Source organism: Neopsephotus bourkii, unplaced genomic scaffold (assembly GCF_033783945.1).
Source record: "Neopsephotus bourkii isolate Nb327-2 ecotype Australia unplaced genomic scaffold, CSIRO-AGI_Nbou_v1 NB_565, whole genome shotgun sequence".
In the NCBI taxonomy this organism is placed as follows: Eukaryota; Metazoa; Chordata; class Aves; order Psittaciformes; family Psittacidae; genus Neopsephotus; species Neopsephotus bourkii.
In genome coordinates this window covers 2,386,274-2,408,289 of record NW_026901066.1, presented here as the reverse complement: position 1 = coordinate 2,408,289, position 22,016 = coordinate 2,386,274, and the positions used below count along the sequence as shown (strand labels likewise).

Sequence of the window (22,016 nt, the reverse complement as noted above, 5' to 3'; positions counted from 1 at the left end):
GCCCCTGGGGGTTGAACTCCATTGCAAGCCTACTTTCCCATTAAACACTTGACCAATGCATGGAAGGAGTTTATGAATAGAAACACTGTCAATGAGTCCACATGTACTTCCCGGGCCTTATGATATCTCACCAGGCTGCTGACAGAGAAAGAGGTGGCAGAGGAATTATCTAAGACAATTGGCAGAGTCTCTTGTGGACTAATTCCAGAGGAAAGCAAGACAAAATTAACCTCCAGGTTTGACTTTCTTACTGTCCAAGGAAGCGGAAGAAACCACCAAGAAATGACTTTTGATGAGACTTCAGTATCAGGGTATGTACCTGTAGGTAAACACGTTTAATTTATTGAGCTGGATATCGGATACACTATTGTGAGTAATATCAGACAGAGTATGACTATTCTGCCACTCCTGTAGACTCAGAGGATGGAAAGCTGAAATCATTGCCCTTATCTGTTCTGCCTGTTTGCTCTTCTGAAAAGCGAGGGACAGGTTTTCAAGCGGGACTGGTTTCTGAGGGCTTATTGTTAACAGCTGCAACAGCTTTCAGCAGAGTTCACACCCAAAGGCAGGTCAGTAAGCATTATTTTCACTTCCCTTGGAAATGTACTGAGAAACGCCAGAGATAAGATTTTATGTAATGCAGAGATGTGGTACAGCACTCTGTAGGAAATTTACTGGACCTTGTGACTTATACTACCATGAAGAAGCAAGGTTACTTATTAAAAGTTCATTCCTCTACAGTATCATCGAAACAAGAAGTTTGACACGATCTCAGCATCAGGCATGCTAGTTTTCAATGGCAGCGTGATGGGCTAATGCACATGGGAACACCAGTTTCACAGCCAATGCATGTGCCATAAATTCACAGAAACAAATAGGCTTTCTCTGTATTTATAGGGCCAGGATGTTGCTATGCATACAATTGTATTTTTGGATTTTACAACAGTGCCCTTCTGTGGGCAGAAGCCTTATTGACCCCAAAATAAATACTATGAAATCAAAATAAATGCCAAGAGAATACAGGCTTCGATATAAACGCCTAAATTCTGGCTCCTTAACAAGTACCTATACAAGTCCCTTGCTTGTATAATAACCACTGACTCAGAGTATGACCCTGAGTGCTCGTTCATAACCTCCCCAGGTGTTGTGGGGAAAGCAGAGTCTCATCTCCCGAGCTGCTGGTTCTCAAAACTGTGTAGTGAAGTATAACATATGAAAGGGCAGGACTAAGCTTTACATCACTTTTTTATTCAACAATTCATTCATTCAAATAAGATTTACAACGGAATTATGCAATGTTGCTGTATGCAGTCATCAGGGGTGTGTAATGAATATCTAATTCACAGACTGAGAAATTTAATTGGATGTAGATCATCTTATGACCATAATCAGAAGCAAACAGGGACTGTGCACCAAATAAGCTTATAACAAAGTGTGTTGAAGTCTCTGACTCAGTTGTTGTCTTATATAAAAGAAAAATGCTAAAGAATTGTGAAACCTTGAGAATTATGCAAGGAGAAAGTTTAATTAGTTTTATTGAATTTATTGATTTTTTTGCTCTGCAGGTAGCTTTTAATTACTAATTACATTTTGAGCACACTTGAAAATCAGAAATAAAAACTGCAGGTAAATTTGTCCTTGGCAGTGCGGTTGGAGTAATGGAAAAATATCTGCACAAGTTATCTTACAGGTATATTTTAATTCATACATAATATTATGAATGAGAGAAACAAACACACACGATTCTTATTCACTCATTTTTTCCTGAAAAGTTATCCAAGACATTAAATAAATATTTCTCAACAATCACATAACAGCATTTTTACTTTCACTACAAAAGTTCTCCCGCTTTAAAAAGCTCCCAATGCATTTATGTTATTAAAGAGCATTTCAGAAAGTTATAACACACAGGCATCTATTTTCCAGCCTGCAGCTTACTGGGAATACTTACAGAGGTGGGAAAAAGATTAAAAAAAAATATATATATTTATTGCTAAATGTATAAAACCCCAATAATAAAAACTTGAGACATGGATTAATTGCAAGAAAAAGCTTTTTTTTTCACATTACAAAATTATAAACGTATCATCAAGAGGGAAAAGCAGAAACTTAAGTATGCCTCATTATCTTCCAAAGCTGTTCAGCACTAATGGAGTGAAAGACATGGTAATATGAATTTTTTTACATAGACGTCTGCTACTATTTGTTTTATAGAAAATATGAGGAAAAAAAAACAAATGAAAATGCATTTGATAATGACTCATACTTTCATTTGTAAACATGGCATAAGCACTTGACACAGAGAAATGGAAGTCAGCTATGGGGAGTTCTGGAAAGAAACAGACTGCACTTTAGCCCAGAAAATTGCTGACTATTTCAAGTAATGCTGACCCCAGTCTCCCTCGTCCCTTAACATGGTCAACTTGCCCATGGCAATGACAGTCACTGCTCTTAAACTGAATTCTCAATTGCATTTGTGTTGCTACTATTGGGTTTAATTTACTTGTTTGATTTATTAGGTAGCTAACTATTGTGCATTCCATGGAATTCAGGTGTCTGTGATTAGCAATATCAGTATTGCTCAATATTTGGGATTGTGTCTCCATTGATTTTATTGAGCAGCAGGGACTACAGATCCTAAATCGTGAGAACAGGGAAAAAAAAAGTATCACATTGTTGTGCCTGTATTTTTACATTTACCGGTTTCCTCTTAGTCTGTGCTCTGCACATCCTCAGGGTTGTAGCAATTCTTTCTGATGGCTGATCTCAGTTCAGTAATTTCATTTCTCCGCATCTCACGTAGCAGCACAGTGATAGCATGTATAAAAGCATGTACATTTGATTTTTTTGACATCTCCTCTAACATATTTACAGCATAAGAAATTTACCATCATTTCTTATTTCCACCCAAAAGCCTTGGTCAAGCTCAACTGGAGCAACTTCTTTTTGCATAAAGGTAATGACTAGGCCTCTGACTCAAAGGTGCAAGATGACTATAAAAAATAATCACTGTAACTTTCAGGTTTACTCCTGTAGCCAGGAAGAGGTGACAGGATGCAGAGGGTGTTTTGGGGCTGGATGTGCCCAGGTGCTGCGTGAGACAGCACGGTGGTCAAGGCCAGCATCAGGATGTGGGTACTGGCGCCTGTGCTTGGACCTATGCCCTGCAAGCGTGGGGTTTGCTGCTGAAAACACAGACGACCAGGTTGGGCTTTCAGCTCCAGCTATCTAGCCCTGTAATTTACACACCAAGCCCCACATTACGCAAAGCACACTCATCCCACCCCCCTCATATTTATGCAGTCTTGCAACACTTAAGCAAAGCTCTCTGCTGTGCAGTGAAGAATTTGATGCTAAACACTGAAGCAAAAATAAAGGGATAAGAGCCAGTGGCAGAGCTGCAAATCCCAGCAATCTGTAGTGCCTTTTCTCACCTGCCCCAGTTTTGGGTTACACTGCATGTATGACTCAGCCAGGGAGTGAGCGCCGGGAGAAATATGTTTGGAGGAGGAAATTGAAAGAAGAAAAGTGTTTTCTGTAGGGGGATAGAGCGGTATGTAGGGCTGCATGTTGGAAATCCAACATAAGCCTTGTGCAAGTCTAACTGCTATGATCCCCCACAACTGTCTTCTCATTCTTTAAGTAATTGAGGCTTCAGTTCAGCAAAGCATTTAAGCTCAGACTTTGTTTTATACTGTCAGTAAGTGTTTTGCTGAACAGGGGCTTAAAGTATCAGGCTTGTTACCTGAGATTTATCCCACATAATTGTAGAAGCCTGCAGTGCAGAGATCTACACCAGAGCTAGTGACTTCAGGCTCTCCTTATGAATGGTGAGAAATAAGCATTTCTGAGGTTCTGTTCATTAGGCCTACTCTACCTTTGAGAAATACCATTCAGTAGAAATGTTTGCAAGCAGAGCTTAACATAGCTAGATCAGATGTAAATATCTGCAAATCATGTACCTACATTCATATACCAGAACCACAACAACCTTTGATGACAGATAAGTAGAAAATACTAATTGGAAGGTATCAGGCAAACGCAAACTGAATTGTCATAGAGAAATGAAACTAAAAATTCTTTTCTTTCTGGGAAAGTTCAATTTTTAATTGTTTTTAAGACAAACAGCTGAAGAATAGACTACTGTGATTCCCTTGTTGAAGGTGTTATTTTTTTCATACTTCCTTTGTCTGAAATCCTACTCTGCCTCCATCGGTTACTGAGGGTTCCTGCTCAGCAGCCTATCCTTTAGAAAGCTGAAGCTAGGTAAGGTTAATCTCTTTCTGTGTCAGATGTATTTTTGAAGGAGGAATCCCAAATATTCAAGATATTTCTGCAGCGTTATTCAACTCAGAATTCATGTTTCTCTGAATGTTGAAGACCCTTGCTCTCCCTGCATAGTCAACTGGGATGTAAACTTCTGGGAATTACTGCAAATACGGGAATGCCTGGAATCCCTCTGGGTAATATCTGCAAAACCCTTAGACATTTTTATCTCTGAGAGCACATATTTTTGTTTGCTTGAATAGCAGTGGGAGAGGATGACCGATTAGTGTGTTGGACAGTAAAGTACTGTACTATTTCTCTGTTTGCCAGCCACAGGCTGCCTCTGGGAGAGGCTGATTTCTGGACAAACACCATGGAACCGAAGAGCAGCAGCAGTTCTCAGTGTGCTGAGGTAGTGGGGTCAGGGAACATGTGGTAACTGAAAAAATGGCAGCAGCAACTGCAGTGGTTGAAAGTAGAACACAGAAGCAAATACACTTTTGTTAAACTGAAGAAGTTGGTGCTTAATATGGTCTGACACCTACAGCAGGAGTCCAGGATGCCCATCCAAACACTGAACAGAGGCAGTAAGTTAGGAGTAAAATCGCTTGACATTTCCTTCTATTAACAGTGGAGACAGACAGCTCCAGAAAACCATTCATCCTATCCAAAGGAAAAGATTTAAAATCTGAGGGTTGAATTGCTTGGAGGTTGCAGCCTCTTTCTAACTACAAAAAGTCACCAGATCCTTAACCGAGGTGGACAGTCCAGATCCTTAATCGAGGTGGACAGTCCAGTCCTTAAATGTTACCTATATAAATAATGTGCTTCTTAGCACTAGAAAAGTCTTTTTCTCTGCTCTTCAACATCTACTGAAATGAGGACCATGCTGAGATTGCTGCTTCAATGTGCTACCACAGGGTAGCTGATAACAGAGTTCTGGGCTCTGTGAAACCTGAAGAAGGAAATTCACATGCAGGACCACAACATGTCTTTCTCTTTTGTTGTTTAAAGCTTTCTAATTGTAATACACATCAGAGCTTCTCCTGCAAGCAGTAACCTGGCAGCTGCATGGGGACCGAATCTGGTAAAAAGTTTATTTTACTTGGGGACAGATTCTGTCTGGGTGTTTTGTGGGACCTAAAGAAGAGGAAATGATTCACTGACAAAGGGGGGAACAGACGCCTTGACTCACAGTTTCCTGATCTAACCACTAGACAATTCCTCTAGCAATTCCTTAGTGCATCAAAAGGATGGATATTTTCCTAATTCCTTAAACATCATGAAATGGTTGTCCTGGATTATACATCCAGGCTTACCATACTGCCTATGGAGGGAAGATGTCGAGGTTTTATTCTGCAAGTCTGTAGAAGTACCAAAATAAGTGTGTTTGCCCAACAATCTTGTTGATTCTATTGGAACCAAAGTGCCAAGTCTGCTGCATTGCTTTTCTCACATTACAGGGCTGGGGGCTTTGGGGCTGATACTCTCAAGTCTCAGTTCATAAAATTCCAAACAGAACAGAGCACTTGTTTGTGCCAAATTCTGAAAGATTCTGGACAATAGCTAAGAAGCACAGGAATATTTGGTCTGCATGAAAGCAAATTTAAGACATTAGTGTTCAATTAAATCATTCTGGAGTTTCATTTGCCTTCCAGTAAATAGAGTTTCTTTGCATCTGTGACCACTACAAGTTGTTTCTAGATCATATAAGCATAACTAAAAGAATGCTTTATGAGGCATGGGTGCCAAAAACCCTTACAATTACATTAAGATGTCATCTGTACTTTACAGTCTTAAACAAAACTTCGCTGCTACCAGATTGTCTCATATATGCAGTTTCTTTTGTAGATGATTTCTCCTAATGAGAAAATACCCTGTTTTCAAAACCAGCTTGCTTATGTTGACAGATGAGTAGACTTACTCCACAGGATCCTCTTGCAGGAGCTTTCAGTTTCATGGGTCAGGCAATGTTTCCTCGTGCCTGGCTTTCGGGCTGACTTTAGTTTTAGGACTGTGCCATCTGCTGTTGGAATTGCAAATTTCCCTGGGTCTGCGCAGTTCGCAACCACCAGCTCCGATAGCCTGTCTGCTCGTGACTGTGGTTTCTTCCCATGCTAGGGACAGATGCAAGGTGATTCTGTCAGCCATCTCCATCGGAGTCTTCAACCTTCCCATGATCATTTACTCCACTGTTTCGTTTTGAAGGGCTCTGATTTGGCATGCACATGTAAGGACCTTCCTTTGTCCCTGTTGCTCAGAAGTAATTTCATCAGGGGTGGTATGTCACACATAGAATGCAGGCCCATATTCTGCAATATTAGATTTTCACACAAAATTGAACCTCCTGGATTGCTCTTCAGCTCCGTGAGCAGCGAAGCTGCACAGACAGCTAAGGAATGGGCAGTTTCAGCTTCCCAGCATATTTGCTAGCTCTAGGTATCATTTCAATTGCTGAGGGAGGCTGTAGCTCCAAGTAAACTGAGCAGGAAGGGAAGAGGCACACTGGAGGCCAGTCCCACAGAAAGAGGAGCAAAGGGCACCACAGGTTCTCAAGGGCAGAGGGGAGCATCCCTCAGCAAGGTGGGGATACTGGGTCTCAAAAAGTGGTTTAAAACCAAGACACTTCTTAGGATGTCCCATGGCTTCATCTGTCAGTGCCTCTTCCTGATCCTCATTATGGGGCTACTGCCATCCCTGAGATTCGAGAAATTCGCTTGCTCACAGGTGTTTTCCCACCTTCTTCAAAATATGGCCCACTGGATTTCATTAGCCCTGTCTGCTTCTGTCTGGAAGCTCTCTTGGTGTACGAATTAGTAACACAGTTATTCCAGTGACATTTCTAATCACATAGATGGAGTTTCTTTGTCTCACATAGTGGTTCTGTGCATTCACACACGACCATATATTGAATGCATCATATGCCCGGTCCCTAAGGCACATGCAGTACTCTCTGCTGGTGGCTTCATATAGCACAGAGTTCCTCTCCCAGCAGTCCAGTGCAGACCACCTTGCTAGTACCAAACAAGCTGTTTCTTGATCTGGAAGCAGCAGACGAACATCACCATAGTACTGCAAATAACCTAACTGGTCCTGTTGAGAGGCAGAGTTAATTAGGATATATATCATAGAACCACAGATGGTTTTTGGGAAGGGACCTTAAAGACTGCCTAGTTCCAGCCCCTCTGTCATGGGCAGGGACACCTTCCCTGATCAGGGAAATCACAGCAAATGTATTTTCAGTTTCAGAATTTCAACAAGGGGCATCTTCCTGGCAGTCACTGCAAAACAAGCACACTGTATTTCATACCTGTCTATGGCAGGTCAGGAAATCAGGTGGCTGCTATACAGATCAGCTCTCCAGGAAGACAAAGTCATATTTCAGGAGGCAAAACTGATCTGGAGCTTTTTAATCACACTCCTGGTTCCTGATATAATTTACATCCAACTGCTTTGAATTGCTAGCATGTTTAGGGTACTGACACAAAGGAAAGGAAAGATCTTATGTTTTAGACACAGAATTATGTTAGCAGTTAGTTAATGGGACTTTATTACTGTGAGTTCTAGGACCTGATTCTTTGTCATCTAGACTGTATAATGAAGAAGTGGTATATGCTTAGGCAGCAAACCGAGAAAGGCCAGCATAGCATTCAAGAAACTGTTTAAACAAACTGGTTAGAAATAAGAGACATACGCATTCAGACCCATGCTGCTTCAGGATTCAGGCAGTTTTTAAGACTTGGTTTTCTCTCTACAACATAAAAAACTCCCAGCTCAATAAGCACTGTTAATATTTGCAGTTGGCACAACACCACAGCAACACTGACCTCAATGCTTTAGGTGCCCATCTTAACATCAACAGCTCCTGCACTGAGACGTCGCCTCACTGGCAACACTTAGGCTTGTGAGAACCCGTCCTGATGCCTCTCACAGACACAGGAAATTCCAAAGTTAAAACTGAGGTTCACTGGGAAAGCAAATGGTGATGCTGCCTGGAAAACTTGTTGCCTCTTGTAGCCCATGGGCTGGTGGAATCCGGGGAACACTGATCTGAGGAGACAAGCAGATGAAGGATCTTAAAGTAAAGACATTAACCCTGAGCCAAAATGACTCGGACAGAGTTACCCAGCAGAGCTGGGAGGTGAACATAGCCACCGAGAGGCACTTAAACCAGACAGTTATGTTTTCCAGTTAAGAAGTAAAATGAAAATTATCAGGAACATTAAAAAAATCCATTTAGCAGAGTGAAAATGTGGCTGATGTTCCTGTCCCCCCTCCCCTTCATTTAATCATCTTAGAACTTGCCTGTAACAGCAAATGATTCATTTTCAGACAGAAACACGATGAAGTGTCAGCAGACAGTCTTGACATAATGATGGTCAGCACTTCCTTCCAGCATCTGGGCTTTTCCCACAGGACATGCCATCTACTCCAACTCTTTTTCAATGGGAGTTGCCCCCCCCCATGCTGCCCATAACCTGTGGCTAACTAGGGGAAAGCTATTAAGAGGTTATGTGATGCTGAAAACTTTCCTGTTTCCCTGACTTGTGGAGGGTTCAGAGGGGGCCACAGATCAGCAGTAGGACTACAAACGAAACAGGAGGGCTGAAAGCAGGAGGCAGAATTGGCTGTGACTTTTTGACCACAAGGACTTCAGCAACAGCAAGCTGTGATGGGAAGCAAGCTCCTCCTAAGAGAGGCCTCAGGGTCCAGCCTTCGCTGCAATATCTCTGTGGCTGGTGGACTGGGGCACAGAGCTGCCTGCTCCTCTCCTGCCTGTCCCGAGGTCACTGTGGCTCTGCCCAGCAGCAGGCCACCTCAGGCAAGAAAGCTTGCCCTGCCCTGCTGTGGCAGCCTACCATTTCCAGACTGTATTTCCTCCTCCTGAGACACTTTGCTACCCACATTCCCAACCCAGTGAATAAAAATGATTCCCAAGCTAGGGAATTAAAAATAGGACTGCCTCTGATCCATGCTGGGTAAGAAGATTTTTCTGTTTTCCTGTTTTGCTGCATCAAACTGCATGTTTTGCATGGTATCTAAAGACCACAGTAAGCTGCAGGCAGCATAGTTATTGACAGCTGGGAAAAGAGCCATCTCATCTCTGGAGATGCCTTGTACAGGGAATTTAAACCGAAGACCCTAAATTTAATAAAATGTGATGTGAAAGGAAGCTGGGGTGTAGGAAACAGCTAAAGGACTTGAGGTTGGCTTAAACAAACACTCTTACAGAGGCTTGGAAAATTACAAGAGACCCGATTCTGAAAAACGCCTGCAAATCACAGCCTTCGCTTCTGAAATGCTGCATTATTTGGGAAGAAATATGGAAGAACTCCTCTGCACAGGAGTCACCAATAGCATTGCCTCAATAAAATGCTGTATGGGGTGGCTGGCAGGGTGGTGTGAGAACAGGGTGGTGGGATGGCTTTGAATGCTAAATTACATCATGTTTTAAGAGAGACAACAAAATAAATGAAATTGCAGGTCTAAGTTACAATATAGTTGCCATGGCAATTATAAAATAGGAAACCATTGCTGTCATTGCTTGCATTGTCATATGCCTTAAGGTGAAATTGTGGCTCCTTGAGTTATAGAAAGAGACCAGAAATGTTGGACTTATCCTAAGAGGCTGTGTTTCTGTGAGGCAGGGTGAGCAGAAGAGCAGCAACTCCAACAAATCCTGTGGGTTGCTCTGACTCTGGCTGGATCCTTGGGGCACAACTCAGGAACACAAGCCTGGGATCTGGACAAAACAGCAGTTTGAAAACTGCTTGGTCAATAATAGAAATTTCTTCTGCAAAGCTAGATCCGGAAGCTTCTTCATAGTGACTCCAGGCCTCCAGTCTGGCTGCCTACAGATCAGAGTCTTCAATTAAACAAACCTGTTTATCTACCCACAGTATACGGGCAAAGCCCAAGAAGGATAATCTCCTTCACGTATAAGGAGACCTGGAATTATAGGAAGAGAAAGCAAAGCAATAAATCATCTATAACCAGGTTACATCTGGGGGGGCAGATGTCCCACATAAGCCTCAGGTCTGACTCCCCATGCTGAGATGACTTGCCCCAGCTCTTCTGGCCGTCCCTCAGGAGCATGAGCTTTAATGATGGGTCAGCTCTGGGAACTCCCCATGGTCTTTTAAACCCAGACTCACAATTTCTCTGCCTCCAACGTGAAAACGCTGAACACAAATCAGGTCTGAGCAGCCTGTGTACTGTGGGTAGAACAAATAAGCATGTATCTGCAGAGCACCATGTAAATATAGCCTCCATATAATAGAGCTACTAGAGAGCCCTAGTGTAAATAGAGCTACTTTTATTCACAGGAGGTATGCCAGGAATAGAAGAAATCAAATGCATTTATTACTTACCACTTCATTACAGGAAGTGGTACTGCAAACAGTGCAGGAACAAAATTTAATCTACTGACCACACCTGCTGCAAAGATGTGATGGGACAAACCATCTGAAAGCAACAGTAATGCATCAGGCTTTTGTCTGCTGATGGCATACTGACCAAGGCTACCAGCCTGTGCAACGACCACAAATCTCTTCAGTATCCTCAAAAATATCTATCTGTAAGTGCTCCAGATTCCCTGTTAATCACAAAAAAAAAAAAATATATTAAAGTTCTTCTTCCCAACATTGTGATGAGATTACTATGTGCTGGCAAGACAAAGTGCTGTAGAAACATTATTTCTTCTTTGCAGAGGAAGGAACTAAGTACAGAGCAGTCACCTTCTGGCAACCAACAAGTCCTGTCATTTACTCTAGTAATTACTCATAGTAATCCAATAAATGTTTTTGAATTAAAATTAGTAAACTGGCTAGGAAACAGGACAAACATAAGCAGGCAGCTGTGCTGGAGCCCCTAATGTGTTGGTGCATAGAAGAGAGTTAAAATGATCCCACAGTGCATATGCTAGGACCAAGTAATTAGGTTAAAGAGGCTGAATATCACCTCTCTATATGACTACACAGAAAAAAGGATGTCAAGTGGGTGTGCAAAAAAAAAGCCTCCAAAAATAGCTTGAGACCTGGTGGAAATGTTTTTTTTTGGTGAGCATTGTAAAGAGATTTAATATCTTTTGTTTATCAGAAGGGAGTTTAAGAGGTAATGTGCTTGTGACGTTGAAGCACTTTCTCAGGAAGAACACAGCAGCTAGGAGAAGGATATCTCTCAGAGAAAATCACCAACATCAGTGGTGGGAAGCCAAAAAGAGATAACATTAATTTAGCAACAAGATGGGTTTTTTTCACTTGGAGGATGGCTAAACATGAGAAGAAACCATGAAGGATGTGGTGGATGCGGTACATTTTTCAGACGTTCATGTCTCCAGGTCAAAGTGAAAGATTGTCTTCAGACACAAAGTTGTGTGAGCATACGTAGGGAAAATTCTGTGGCCTTTGAAACCTAGATTGCATGAGAATATGATATTGTCTGAACATCGTAGCATAAGCCACTCTTATGGATACTTACGCATTTTTGACAGTAAAGCCTCCCTGAGGGTAACAATCGCTTCCCTCCTGTGTGTCAGCTGCATCTCTCTGAGTGTTGTTTTTGATAGCAATAAACAGTGTGTCATCACTAACCTAGTCTGTGTTCACTGTGTCATGTGCCAGCCTGGAATAAAGCAAGAACAGACACTTATGCTCATTTTAGGAGACTTCCTTGTAGTCATCATTATCTTCAAAAAATGCACACGTGCTGCCAGTCTCTGATGAAGAGCCTAGAAAGTTTTTAAAGCAAGAGCTTGAATTGACTGTCAAAAGAAATAGAGAATCACCAGTTTCTGTTTTCACAGACAGATGGATCAGAGACACAGGCTGAACAACACTGAGGGCAAATATGCATGTAAGGAACATAGTAACAGTCCTGTCTTCTACTGATAGGCAACTCAAATTTTTTATTGTATTAAATATTAGTGTGTTATAATTGCACTCAGCTTTTTTGTAGCGGGGAAGGGAATAGGGAATAAACTCTTCTGCCAGATTCCCAGATCTCCACTGCCAGTGGCATGTGCAGAAAACCTACCAGTGCTGCTGTATATTCATGCAGCTCTGCACAGGGGAGGTGGATGCTAAGGGTGCAAGAGTGACCTGGGGCACTTAACAGCTTGTTTCTGAATTGTCTGTCAGGGATGCAAAACTCTTCTTCAGGAAAGCCAACTATGCATATTTTTATGTCTGCTTCTGCTTTGCTCTCAAGGCCTTTGATTTTATCTTTAAACCAGTAGTGTTTACAGTTCTCAAGATGATCATGTTCTGCTAAACAAGTTCCTTTGTCCCATACTGTTGCTGACAAATCTGCTAGTGAAACAACTTTATTATTCAGTAACTTCAGTTTTGCCTCCAACTTTTTCGATGTACCCACTGAACTGACATTGTTGCATTAATGTCTTCTATGGCTTTGTCTACCATGCATGTCATTGATACAGCCAATTAAAAGCAGTTGCGGCTGTGCTTAGTGCTGGCTTCCTCCTTCCTTTTGAAGCAGTTTTCTTTGACTGGTCTTAATTAACGCATAAGCTGGGAAAGTGCTTTCTTTCCTCCTTTCCAGATGTTTTTGTTTCTTTGTTTTAATTTCACATCTTTGTCTGAATAGATGCTTCCAGTATGTTCTTTCTGAAAATGAAAGGGAAATTGAAGCTTGCACAACTTTTTATTAGTGAAGGAAACTCAGGCCATGGTTCTTATTTGACTGCATTACCATTGCGTGCTTATTTGACTCCATTTCTTCTCCCTGTTCAGAAAAGCCAAGTAACATGATTAAAGTCCTTTTCCAACTCAAAGACTTTGACAGCAAACAAAGATGGATCACTTACCAGCTGAATGAATCATGTACAGGAAACCGAGGCAAGTGTTAAACATACTTACTAGGGGAATCAGTTAAGAATGGTATGCTGAAGATCTGCAGTTCATTAACACCAGTTCTATGTACTGAAACAAGAGATTGAAAAGCTATTAGATAATTAGTAAAAATCTATAAAGCTGCATTCCTGTAATCAGCCACAGATGCCGAAAGGAAATGCCGGACTGCCAGGCCAGACATCAGCTTGTCAAGGATTTAATCATCCTTTTTAACGGCAAATACCTGGCCACGTGGGCAGCATGCAAAGAGCTGAATAGCCTGAACAGATGGAACGCTCGTCTCTCATTACTGGTTACTGTCATGCTTTGCCAGGCATGCAGCTATCACGCTTCTCAGTTTCCTCAACGATAGGCAAAGCAAGATCGGAAGTTTATCAGCTTCACATGTGTTCGCAGGAAGTAACTAGTGCACGAGGGCCTCAGACAGGAGGAAAATGGGAAAGTTTATGAATTACACAAATATGTTATTAATACTTCTCCTGTACATCAGCAGATGAACATTGGGATTTAGAGCAAATGTCCCTTCAAGCCTATAAGTAACTAAGCCACAGGTTGCAAGATCATCTTAGCTTGCAAATTAGCTTCATTACAGCTGAGCAAGAGGGTCACAGCCAGAAGCAGGGACTCCTGTCAAGACTCAGTGCCTGGGGAACATGTCCTAGCTCTGCATTTCATTAACCATGAATGCCTGAAATGGAGATCTGTGCTTTCATCTCTGTCCCATTGAACATCCTGTCGCCTGCATCTGCACAGTGCTCACCAGAAACAGCTCCAACAGAGAACTCAGAAACCAGGTAAAGAAAGAAGAGCTGCTCTGAGTTGCTTAAACCAATGCAAAACCCTATTATTTTCTGTGTACTTACCCAAGATTCCCATAGTCTCAGAGAGGGGAGGACACAGCCTTGTAATGTTAAGGGCAGGGTCTGTTCTGAGCAAAGTGGTAAGCGCCAGTTTTTCCTAGCAGGGAAGACACGGCTCATTCTCTGCCCTTACTTGAAGCTGTCCAAGCAGCTGATAAAAACAAAACTGATCTGCCTTGTTTCAGCTAGAGTATTCTGAACTTCAGTTGAGGGAAGATGATTAAGGAGTATTAAATACTGTCAAGAGGTCTTCTTGCTGCCTCTCAAACGTACTTTTGCTGAGGCAGTTTAAAAGCTTCCTCTTTACATCTCTGACTTGTTTGAAATCACTTGTTTTTCCTATCACATCTGTTGTTGCTGATTAAACATGAGCAGTGTTGGTGTAAGGTACTTCACTTCCACGGGTGAATCGTTAAGTATACTGCTATCTTGACATCAGGTCAAGAACTTATAATTTCTAGGAAATGCTATTAAAACAATTATTTTGTTGCCTACTTTCTTTTCCAGAAAACTTCAATTTTTCACAATTCAATACAAAAATAAAATAAAAGTTTATGTTTTAATTTCAGCTAGAAAACTCTGGTCTGCTTCTATCATGAAAACAACCCAAAATGAGATTTTTGCCTCTTTTTTAAAAATCATGATGTGTTTTTGTCAAAATCAAACTGTTTTCATGAAACATTTAAACATTAATAAGACTGGATCTTGATATATAACGAGTAGATGGTTCCAGTTCCTGGTTATTGGACTTTCTTCCTGAGTCCGAATGGAGAACAACTCCCATCAGACACCTGCAGTAAGTTTGTGTTACACATAAACAGAAAAATGTCTTCTCAAGCTTGCAGTAAAATTTCAGGCTTTCCATATAACGTCATCATGAGAATCCACGCTATTTTCATAGACCAACGCTGTAAGGGGTATGCTGTTAAATAAGCCTGTATTAATACTAGAAAAAGGTCTAATATGTTGATGGTTTTCTTCAAAAATATATCCTGTTACAGGCCAGCCACAGTAACTGCCTTTATTTTGTGGAGGAAAATAAAAAGAAATAGAAAGGAATGGTGTGAAGCAGTGATCTCATAGTCAGTGAAGCAACACCGACTCCTGAAATGTCTTTCAGCTTATGATTCCCTGGGAAAAAGAAAAGCAAACTAATTTCAATGAGATGAAAATAGTGATATTTATTTATGATCCAAGGTATAGATTGCTTGCTTTTTAACAGCTCGGAGATGTATCTGCATTTTATGAGCCGAAAAATCAAGACAGGGAAAAAACAACTATCAAATTGTCATAAAACTAATCACATAACTGCTATTTTTTAACTTCAGAGGAAGCCCCCAGTCTCTGATATTTGCACATAACTACCCAGGTACCACCTTACCGCTCCAGATAGGTACAAGACATATTCTCATAAGGAATCAGTATCAGAGCTAGGCACAGAAACACTGAAAATCCTGAGGTTTCAGAGCACAGGATTAGTCAGTGCTGAACTTTAGAAGACAGGCAGGATGAGATAGACAGAAAACAGATAATTTGTGGGACCCATGTTTAAAAGGAAGTTTACCATCCCAACAACAGCATTTAAAATACCACTATACCCCCATGGCCCTCTTCTGATTATTAAAGACTTTTCACTCCCTCCATAAAACCTTCTTCTCCCCGTAAAGCCAATCAGCACATCATTTTATTAACAATCCTCATGTATTTTGTCTGGAAATTTCTCAAGTGCTATGACACCTTATTGTGCTTTCAAAGCCTAAACTTGTTCAATGAATTGGAATTAGGCCCAGGAATGATTAATCTTTCATCCCTGAAAAGGCGGTAATCCAGTGGAGGGATGGATAACAAACCTTCCCCATTGCTGTCTCTGGCAAGAGTGTGTTTGGATTTAAGCTCCAGTGTCTGGATCCGTGCTTGGGAGAAGACTGGTCCCCACTGGGTGTGAAATAAAGCCAAGACAGATAAAGGCCATTTCCTTCCCAACCCCTTCTTTGCACTTGGTTTACTACAAACATGTAGGCTTATGCTTTTTGTGCATAGTTTTATCCATTTTATGCTGTTGTGTTTAAATAAGCTTTACTTACTATCTTTGTAGTAATGCCCTGCTCACACCTGAGTTTGTGCCAGGTGTGAGCCATGACCATGCTGAGAGACACTTCTGCAAGGGGGGCTCCTTTCACTGCTATTGACTGCCTATTTGTCAGAGGTCACCCCTCGAGATTGGCCAAGATGAAATACAACTTGCCATTTTACAAGAAGCTCTGTGACTTTGAAAGATGCTTCGTGAGAGCATCACCTGCACTTATTCATCAGGTGGGTGGAGAAATTTTCCATCCAGCGAAGCCGAGAGGTCTGTGGTTTGAGGCACTCTGCCTAGCGTTCTAGCGGTGATGAACGGTTGTTTCTCCAAGGTTCAGCGCTAGATGAGAACGCATTACACCGGCAATTCCTGTAATCATCACAAGGATGCTGCTCGATGGTGGCACGTTTGTAACGGCGCCTGAGATGTGCAGTCCTAAAAACTCTTCTGTCTAGACAGGTGAATTTTGCGAAAACACATCACTCGTGTCCACCCCCTCGGGACCTGCTCTCAAATTAACGCTGATGCCTGCGGCTCCGCTGCTTTGAACCGCATCGCCTTCGCGATCGCTTCTCCCGCATTCACTCGCCCATTGCAGAGATTCATCCCGAGCACTCGCCCCCTCCTCCCATCCCCCGGGCTCCGTCCCCACCCTCCTGCACCGCGCAACCGCCCTCACGGCCAAGCCCTTCGCATCGGGAATCCCGTGAGCACAGCAGTGTCCGCGCCCCCGGTACCCCTCCTGCCGCCGCCGCCCGCCGCGACCAACGCAGCTCCGGCACCAACTTTCCTCGCGCGGAGGAGCGGAGCGGAGCGCAGCATCCATTCCCCTCCCCACCCCGGGGAGGGGCGGCCCGGGGTCGGCCATGCTGGGCCCGGCGGTGCGCCTGGCTCTGGGCGCGGGGGAGCTGGGGCTGCCGGCCCGGTTGCCGGCCATGCTCTGGCCCGCGGTACTGCTGGGGGCGGCTGCGGCCGCGCTCATCGTCCTGCGGGGGCTGAGACGGGGCCGGGCTGCGACGGAGCCCCGCCGCCTCCGCCGGGACAACGGGGGGGCGCGGGGGCAGGAGGACGAGGATGGCCCCCGCCGGGCGGCCGGGGCGCTACCGGAGCGGCAGCCGGAGGAACAAAGGCGCACGGCGCAGGTAAGGGCGGCGGGGGAGCTGTCGGCCCGGAGGTGTCCTCAGGAGGAGCATCCTTCCCTCTCTCCTCCCCAGCATCTTCTCCTCCTGCCTGCCCTGCACTCAACAGCACCGCCGGGCAGCCAGGGGTGCGCGCCCTGCTCCCAGGGGCTACAGCCATCCCATCCCATCCCATCCCATCCCATCCCATCCCATCCCATCCCATCCCATCCCATCCCATCCCATCCCATCTGCATGCTCAGGCAGCTGGTCCTGCCTAGAGATGCAGAGTCCCAAACCTCTTTGAACGGTTTAGGGGTTAGGGGGCTCAGCTTTCATCTCGGAGCCCTGTGGTGGCATAAGGGGTATAGTGTAAAGCAGCAGGTTGCTGGAGCACCTGGCCTGGGATTGCTGGAGCTGGCTTTTCTTCCACCACTTTGTCTAGCATAGTAACTCCATATGGGCTTGATCCTCTCTGCAGAGAATTAAGAAAACTCTGGTTAATATCCATCATGTTGAGGAGGATGAGAGTATAGTATCTTTGCTGTGGTGTTAATACAATGTGTTAATAATGTGTATTTACTCTGAATCAAAGCTTTGTTATTATTGCATTAATGAGATCTAGTAACTGTGTGCCAATGACCATGGCTGCCTTGTTGAATCGATGTTGTGAATTTGAAGTGATGCACACCAATGGCGTTTCCATATGACATTGTCATGACTGTCTCACTTTGACTTTCTGTAAGCTGTCTGTAGTGGCAAATCTCAGCGTACAAAACAATTTCACCAAGGTATTGCAATATGGAAACAGGAGAGCACACTGAATATAAGTATGTGCTTAACATCAATACATCAAGCATTTCTGAACAATGTTATCTGTTACTAGTACCTCCCATGTCTCACTTCTGAGAAAGACATACAAAATGGATTTCTAGGTGGGCTATAAAATAAGCAGGTTTGTTCTTCATGAACACGTATGTATCAGGCTTTCCATCCTGACACTAGCTTTCAGGGGTTTATTATTTTGTCATGGAAGTTTTAACTTTTAGCTGAATTATATTTTAATAAGGTATTCCATTTTAGGGTATTTTAGGTAAGAGCAGAATCTTGGCCTGACAGCATAGGTATCCCTGAATTAGTAAAAAATAAACAGCAATCCAAACAGAACTGCCCATGCCAAGGGATGAAAAGGGATTTCAGTAACAATCCTATTATCTTTCTAATCATCAATACTAGATGCCTTGGCTGCATGAGTTAAAGTCTTGCAGAGCCACCAGTCATTGGAGGCAGTGCAGGACAGAATGGGGTGGACACCCCCGCTTCTGTCAGAGACAGGCCTGGTGCTGCAATGGTGGCGGGGTCATTAGTTCAAGCTGAAGACATTGATTTGAACAGATATTTTCTGGTCAGAGATGCTGTAACTCACAGGCCTGAATAACAGAAAATAAAGAAAAGGAGGAAGAGAAAAACTGAAGGGATAAATTTGTTTACAGTTGTCCACAGTTTCTATCATTAATGTTGCTTTTCATGGCACTGAGTGATTCCTATTGTTTAGGGGCTGCATTTACACAGAGTAGCATCATCCTCTATATAAGATCCACTGATTATTCTGTAAGTGCAGAGGAAGCAAAATAATGGTCCTAAGGAGGTAGCAAATGAGAAGACGATGTTCAAAAAACTAACTTAAAAAATCCTAAAGAAGGATAACCTGGGGAAAACATCTTACATGCTGAAATGAAAAAATCAGGTTTGTCTTCCCATGGCAGTACCCTGCCCCTTCTCTTTTCTATTTGTCTCTTTTGTTTTCCATACCCCCCCTTCTCCACTGCTCCTTGTCATTTCCCATCATGTTATCTCTGTCTTTGGAACATCATATCCTTGAGGCAAAAACTTTATTTCCTTACATAAGTGTAAAATGATGCATGCTACTTTGGCACTTAGCTGATGCAAGGATGCCAGAACAGCAGAACACGTTTAGCATGCAAAAATTTGCATATGAAAATCTCTACCAAGGCAGCATCAGGGATATTACTAGTAACAAAGTCTTACATCCATAGACACAGCCAATGCTATAAGCTGGGCTGCACAGGTATTACAGGATGTGAGCTCCTCTTTGCTGTCTCCTGAGGTATGAAGCCAAGAGACGAATTGCCTCCAGTGCTCAGGTGTGTTGATACATCCCAGCAGCCAAACATCTGCATATCCTGGAGTGATGGATAAGTCAAGATCTTAATTAAAAGAAACTAGGCAGTTAATTATTTTTTCAGTTTGGGAATGCATGTTTGCCGGTGATTCCCAGCTGCTGCCCCATGGGTGGGCTGCGAGACTCCCAGGAATTGCTCTTACAGGGCTGCAGTTTCTCTGATGTGGGACTGATCTCCTTTCTTGTGCCTGCCCCTATTCCCCTTAGCTATGTACAGCCAGTGCCTGCTCAGGGTACATTCACTAGAGGGTGCAGCTGACCTCATCTCTCGGGGCTGCTTGCGAGGCGGAAGGTCCCGGCCACAGCCGAGCCCTATCAGCCAACTCTATCCCATCTTGCCCAGGTCCAAGTCACTAAATGCAGCAGTGCATAGCTATGTCAGTCTCTCCCAGTGCCAGTGCTGCCAGCAGGCAGCTTTCAGGCTTTTAATCTCACTACATGTTAACTTAATGCACATCTGCGTATAGCAGACTAACAGGATGATTACTTGTCTCAGAGCAGGCTGTAAGACCCAGTCATAATTGCTTTCACAGCCCATGTCAAAGAAGTCTGTTGAACAAACTTTGTTTAAATGGATGCACACAATAATACAAGCACATTTTGAATGTGATCTTATGTGCATTGCACATAACAAGTTACATTCTGCTTGTTATCACACACACAAAATCTCTAGAAATGATGCTGGAAGGTGTTTAGTCTTTTTCAAGATAACCTTTTCCCTAATAAAGAGTCTTCTAGGAAATTGCTAACAAGATTTGCTGGAAGCCAACAGATGTGAGCAAGACTGCTGTTGAGTTTTGGGATTTATGTTTATTCAAGTTTCTGGGTTGCTCTGGAATTTGGTCAGTTCCAAACAAGCTTTTTGCACGAGTGCTGGGATATCACCTTCCTTAGGCAACTTATAAAAATGTGTATTATCTGCTGCATCAAAAAGAAAGGTTTCTGCTTTTCACAAGTGTCTTTATAAACTGGAGATAACTTTCTGCCACTTGCAGGGATTGCTTAACAGGACCAGTGCTATGCAAACATATGCAGACAGACCTTTTTTCCTTCCCTTTCGTTACACCGTATTCTTCATGCCAGTGCAAAACAATTGCACAATTACTTTCATACAGTTCTCTTGGATGAGAATTGATTTTGTAAGTATCCTGAAAGGTGTTGGAGTTGGGTAATTGCCTCCTCTAAAATGGAGCCTTGATCTCTTCTTGTAATGCTGCTCTAATTAATTAGAATACCAAAATCCCAGGAAACTGATTTCTTCATCCCTCCTTGCAAGAGTGGTTTTAATCCACTCACCCTGTGAATTCTCTTCTGCCTTTCCCCAGATGTCTCATGAGATGATAAGAGGAGCTGAGCTGAGGCAGGTACCTGTCAGCTCCCTGTATTTATGGCTGTTATACATGGCCTCTTGTGTATCCTGAGCAGGCTGGCCAGCAGGAGAATGTGTAATGTAGGTAACAGCATCTTACATCTGCTTCTCTAATTTTCTCTTGGAATTATCTTTGGCTATGAATGGCTACAGCTGCAGTTCTGGCTCCTGCTTCTTGCCACCAGCCTGTATTTGTTACCTGTTAGTGCTCAGGGGCTTCCTACAAGCAATTTCATCCGTGGGAATACGTGCAGAGGAAAGGTTTTCTGGGCTGATGGTGCATATCCTTTTCTGCAAAGTTCTTTGAGCATGCATTTGATGGGAGCAGCTCGTCTTTCTTTCCCCCAGCAGGGGCCTTAAACAAAGGGAAAAATTTCATGTATTTCCAGTGCATATTTCCCACATAACTGTCTATTAATTGTGTATGTTTCCCATGTAATTTTCTATTTGAACAGACTCTTTCCTACTGGGAATACATTTGTCTGAAGTGATTTTGCCAGGGAACTTTGTATTAATGTGTATATAATATATATGAAATATATAATGTACATAGAATAGCTATTAATAAGATTATTAATATTTACAATATTGATCACAAACCAAGATCCTCATCTCTTTTCTCTCCCGTGTGGAGGTACACATGTGTAGCATTGTAAGCAAGCGTGGCCCAAAGATGTTCCTTTATCTTCTTCTGCCATGCATGAAGAGCCTCTCAGTTTACTTTGCTAACAAACCCAATATGTTTTTGTGGGTTCCGTTGTCACCTTAGCAGAAATTGCCATTGTGTTATGCTTTCTTCAGCTATTAGGACTGAATGAGTAATTTTCATAGAAACACAGAATGGTTTGGGTTGGAAGGAACCTTAAAGCTCATACAGTTCCAACCCCCTGCTATGGGCAGGGACACCTTCCGTTATACCAGGTTGCTCAAAGCCCCGTCCAACCTGGCATGGAGCAGCCACAGCTTCTCATGGCAACCTGTGCCAGTGCCTCACCACCCTCACAGGGAATTTTTTTTTCCTAATATCTAACCTAAATCTGCCCTCTTTCAGCTTAAAACTATTTCCCTTTTTCCTGTCACTGCATGCCCTTGTAAAAAGTCCCTCTCCAACTTTCTTTGAAATTATGCCTTCCTGTGTCTCTGGTGGACTCTTGCTCTGCTTAAACCCCATCCCATCTCCTCTGACGAAGGCAGGCTTGTCGTTTTCCATTCACCTGGATTGCATTGGTTTAGGAAATAAATCTCCCAGG

General features: G+C 42.9%; 1 protein-coding gene and 1 long non-coding RNA gene across 4 annotated transcripts in view; one reads left to right on the top strand and one right to left on the bottom strand.

Annotated features, from left to right (window-relative positions):
- Nucleotides 1-12,908: 12,908 nt before the first annotated feature.
- Nucleotides 12,909-16,149, bottom strand: LOC133211084 (uncharacterized). Its single transcript, XR_009725105.1, has 2 exons — nt 13,143-16,149; nt 12,909-13,008 (listed from the first exon to the last, which is right to left on the bottom strand). It is a non-coding gene; the product is annotated as an uncharacterized LOC133211084 (long non-coding RNA).
- Nucleotides 16,150-16,703: 554 nt separating this feature from the next.
- LOC133211096 (protein LYRIC-like) overlaps nt 16,704-22,016 on the top strand; it is a 28,448-nt gene continuing 23,135 nt past the window's right edge. For 2 of the 3 annotated variants that reach the window (XM_061351204.1, XM_061351203.1), the window contains exon 1: nt 16,720-17,218. In XM_061351204.1, the coding sequence (XP_061207188.1) occupies nt 16,943-17,218 (276 nt within the window). In that variant the 5' untranslated portion in view covers nt 16,720-16,942. Of the gene's footprint in view, nt 17,219-22,016 lie in introns of all 3 variants that reach the window. The other variant, XM_061351205.1, reaches the window with a different exon arrangement.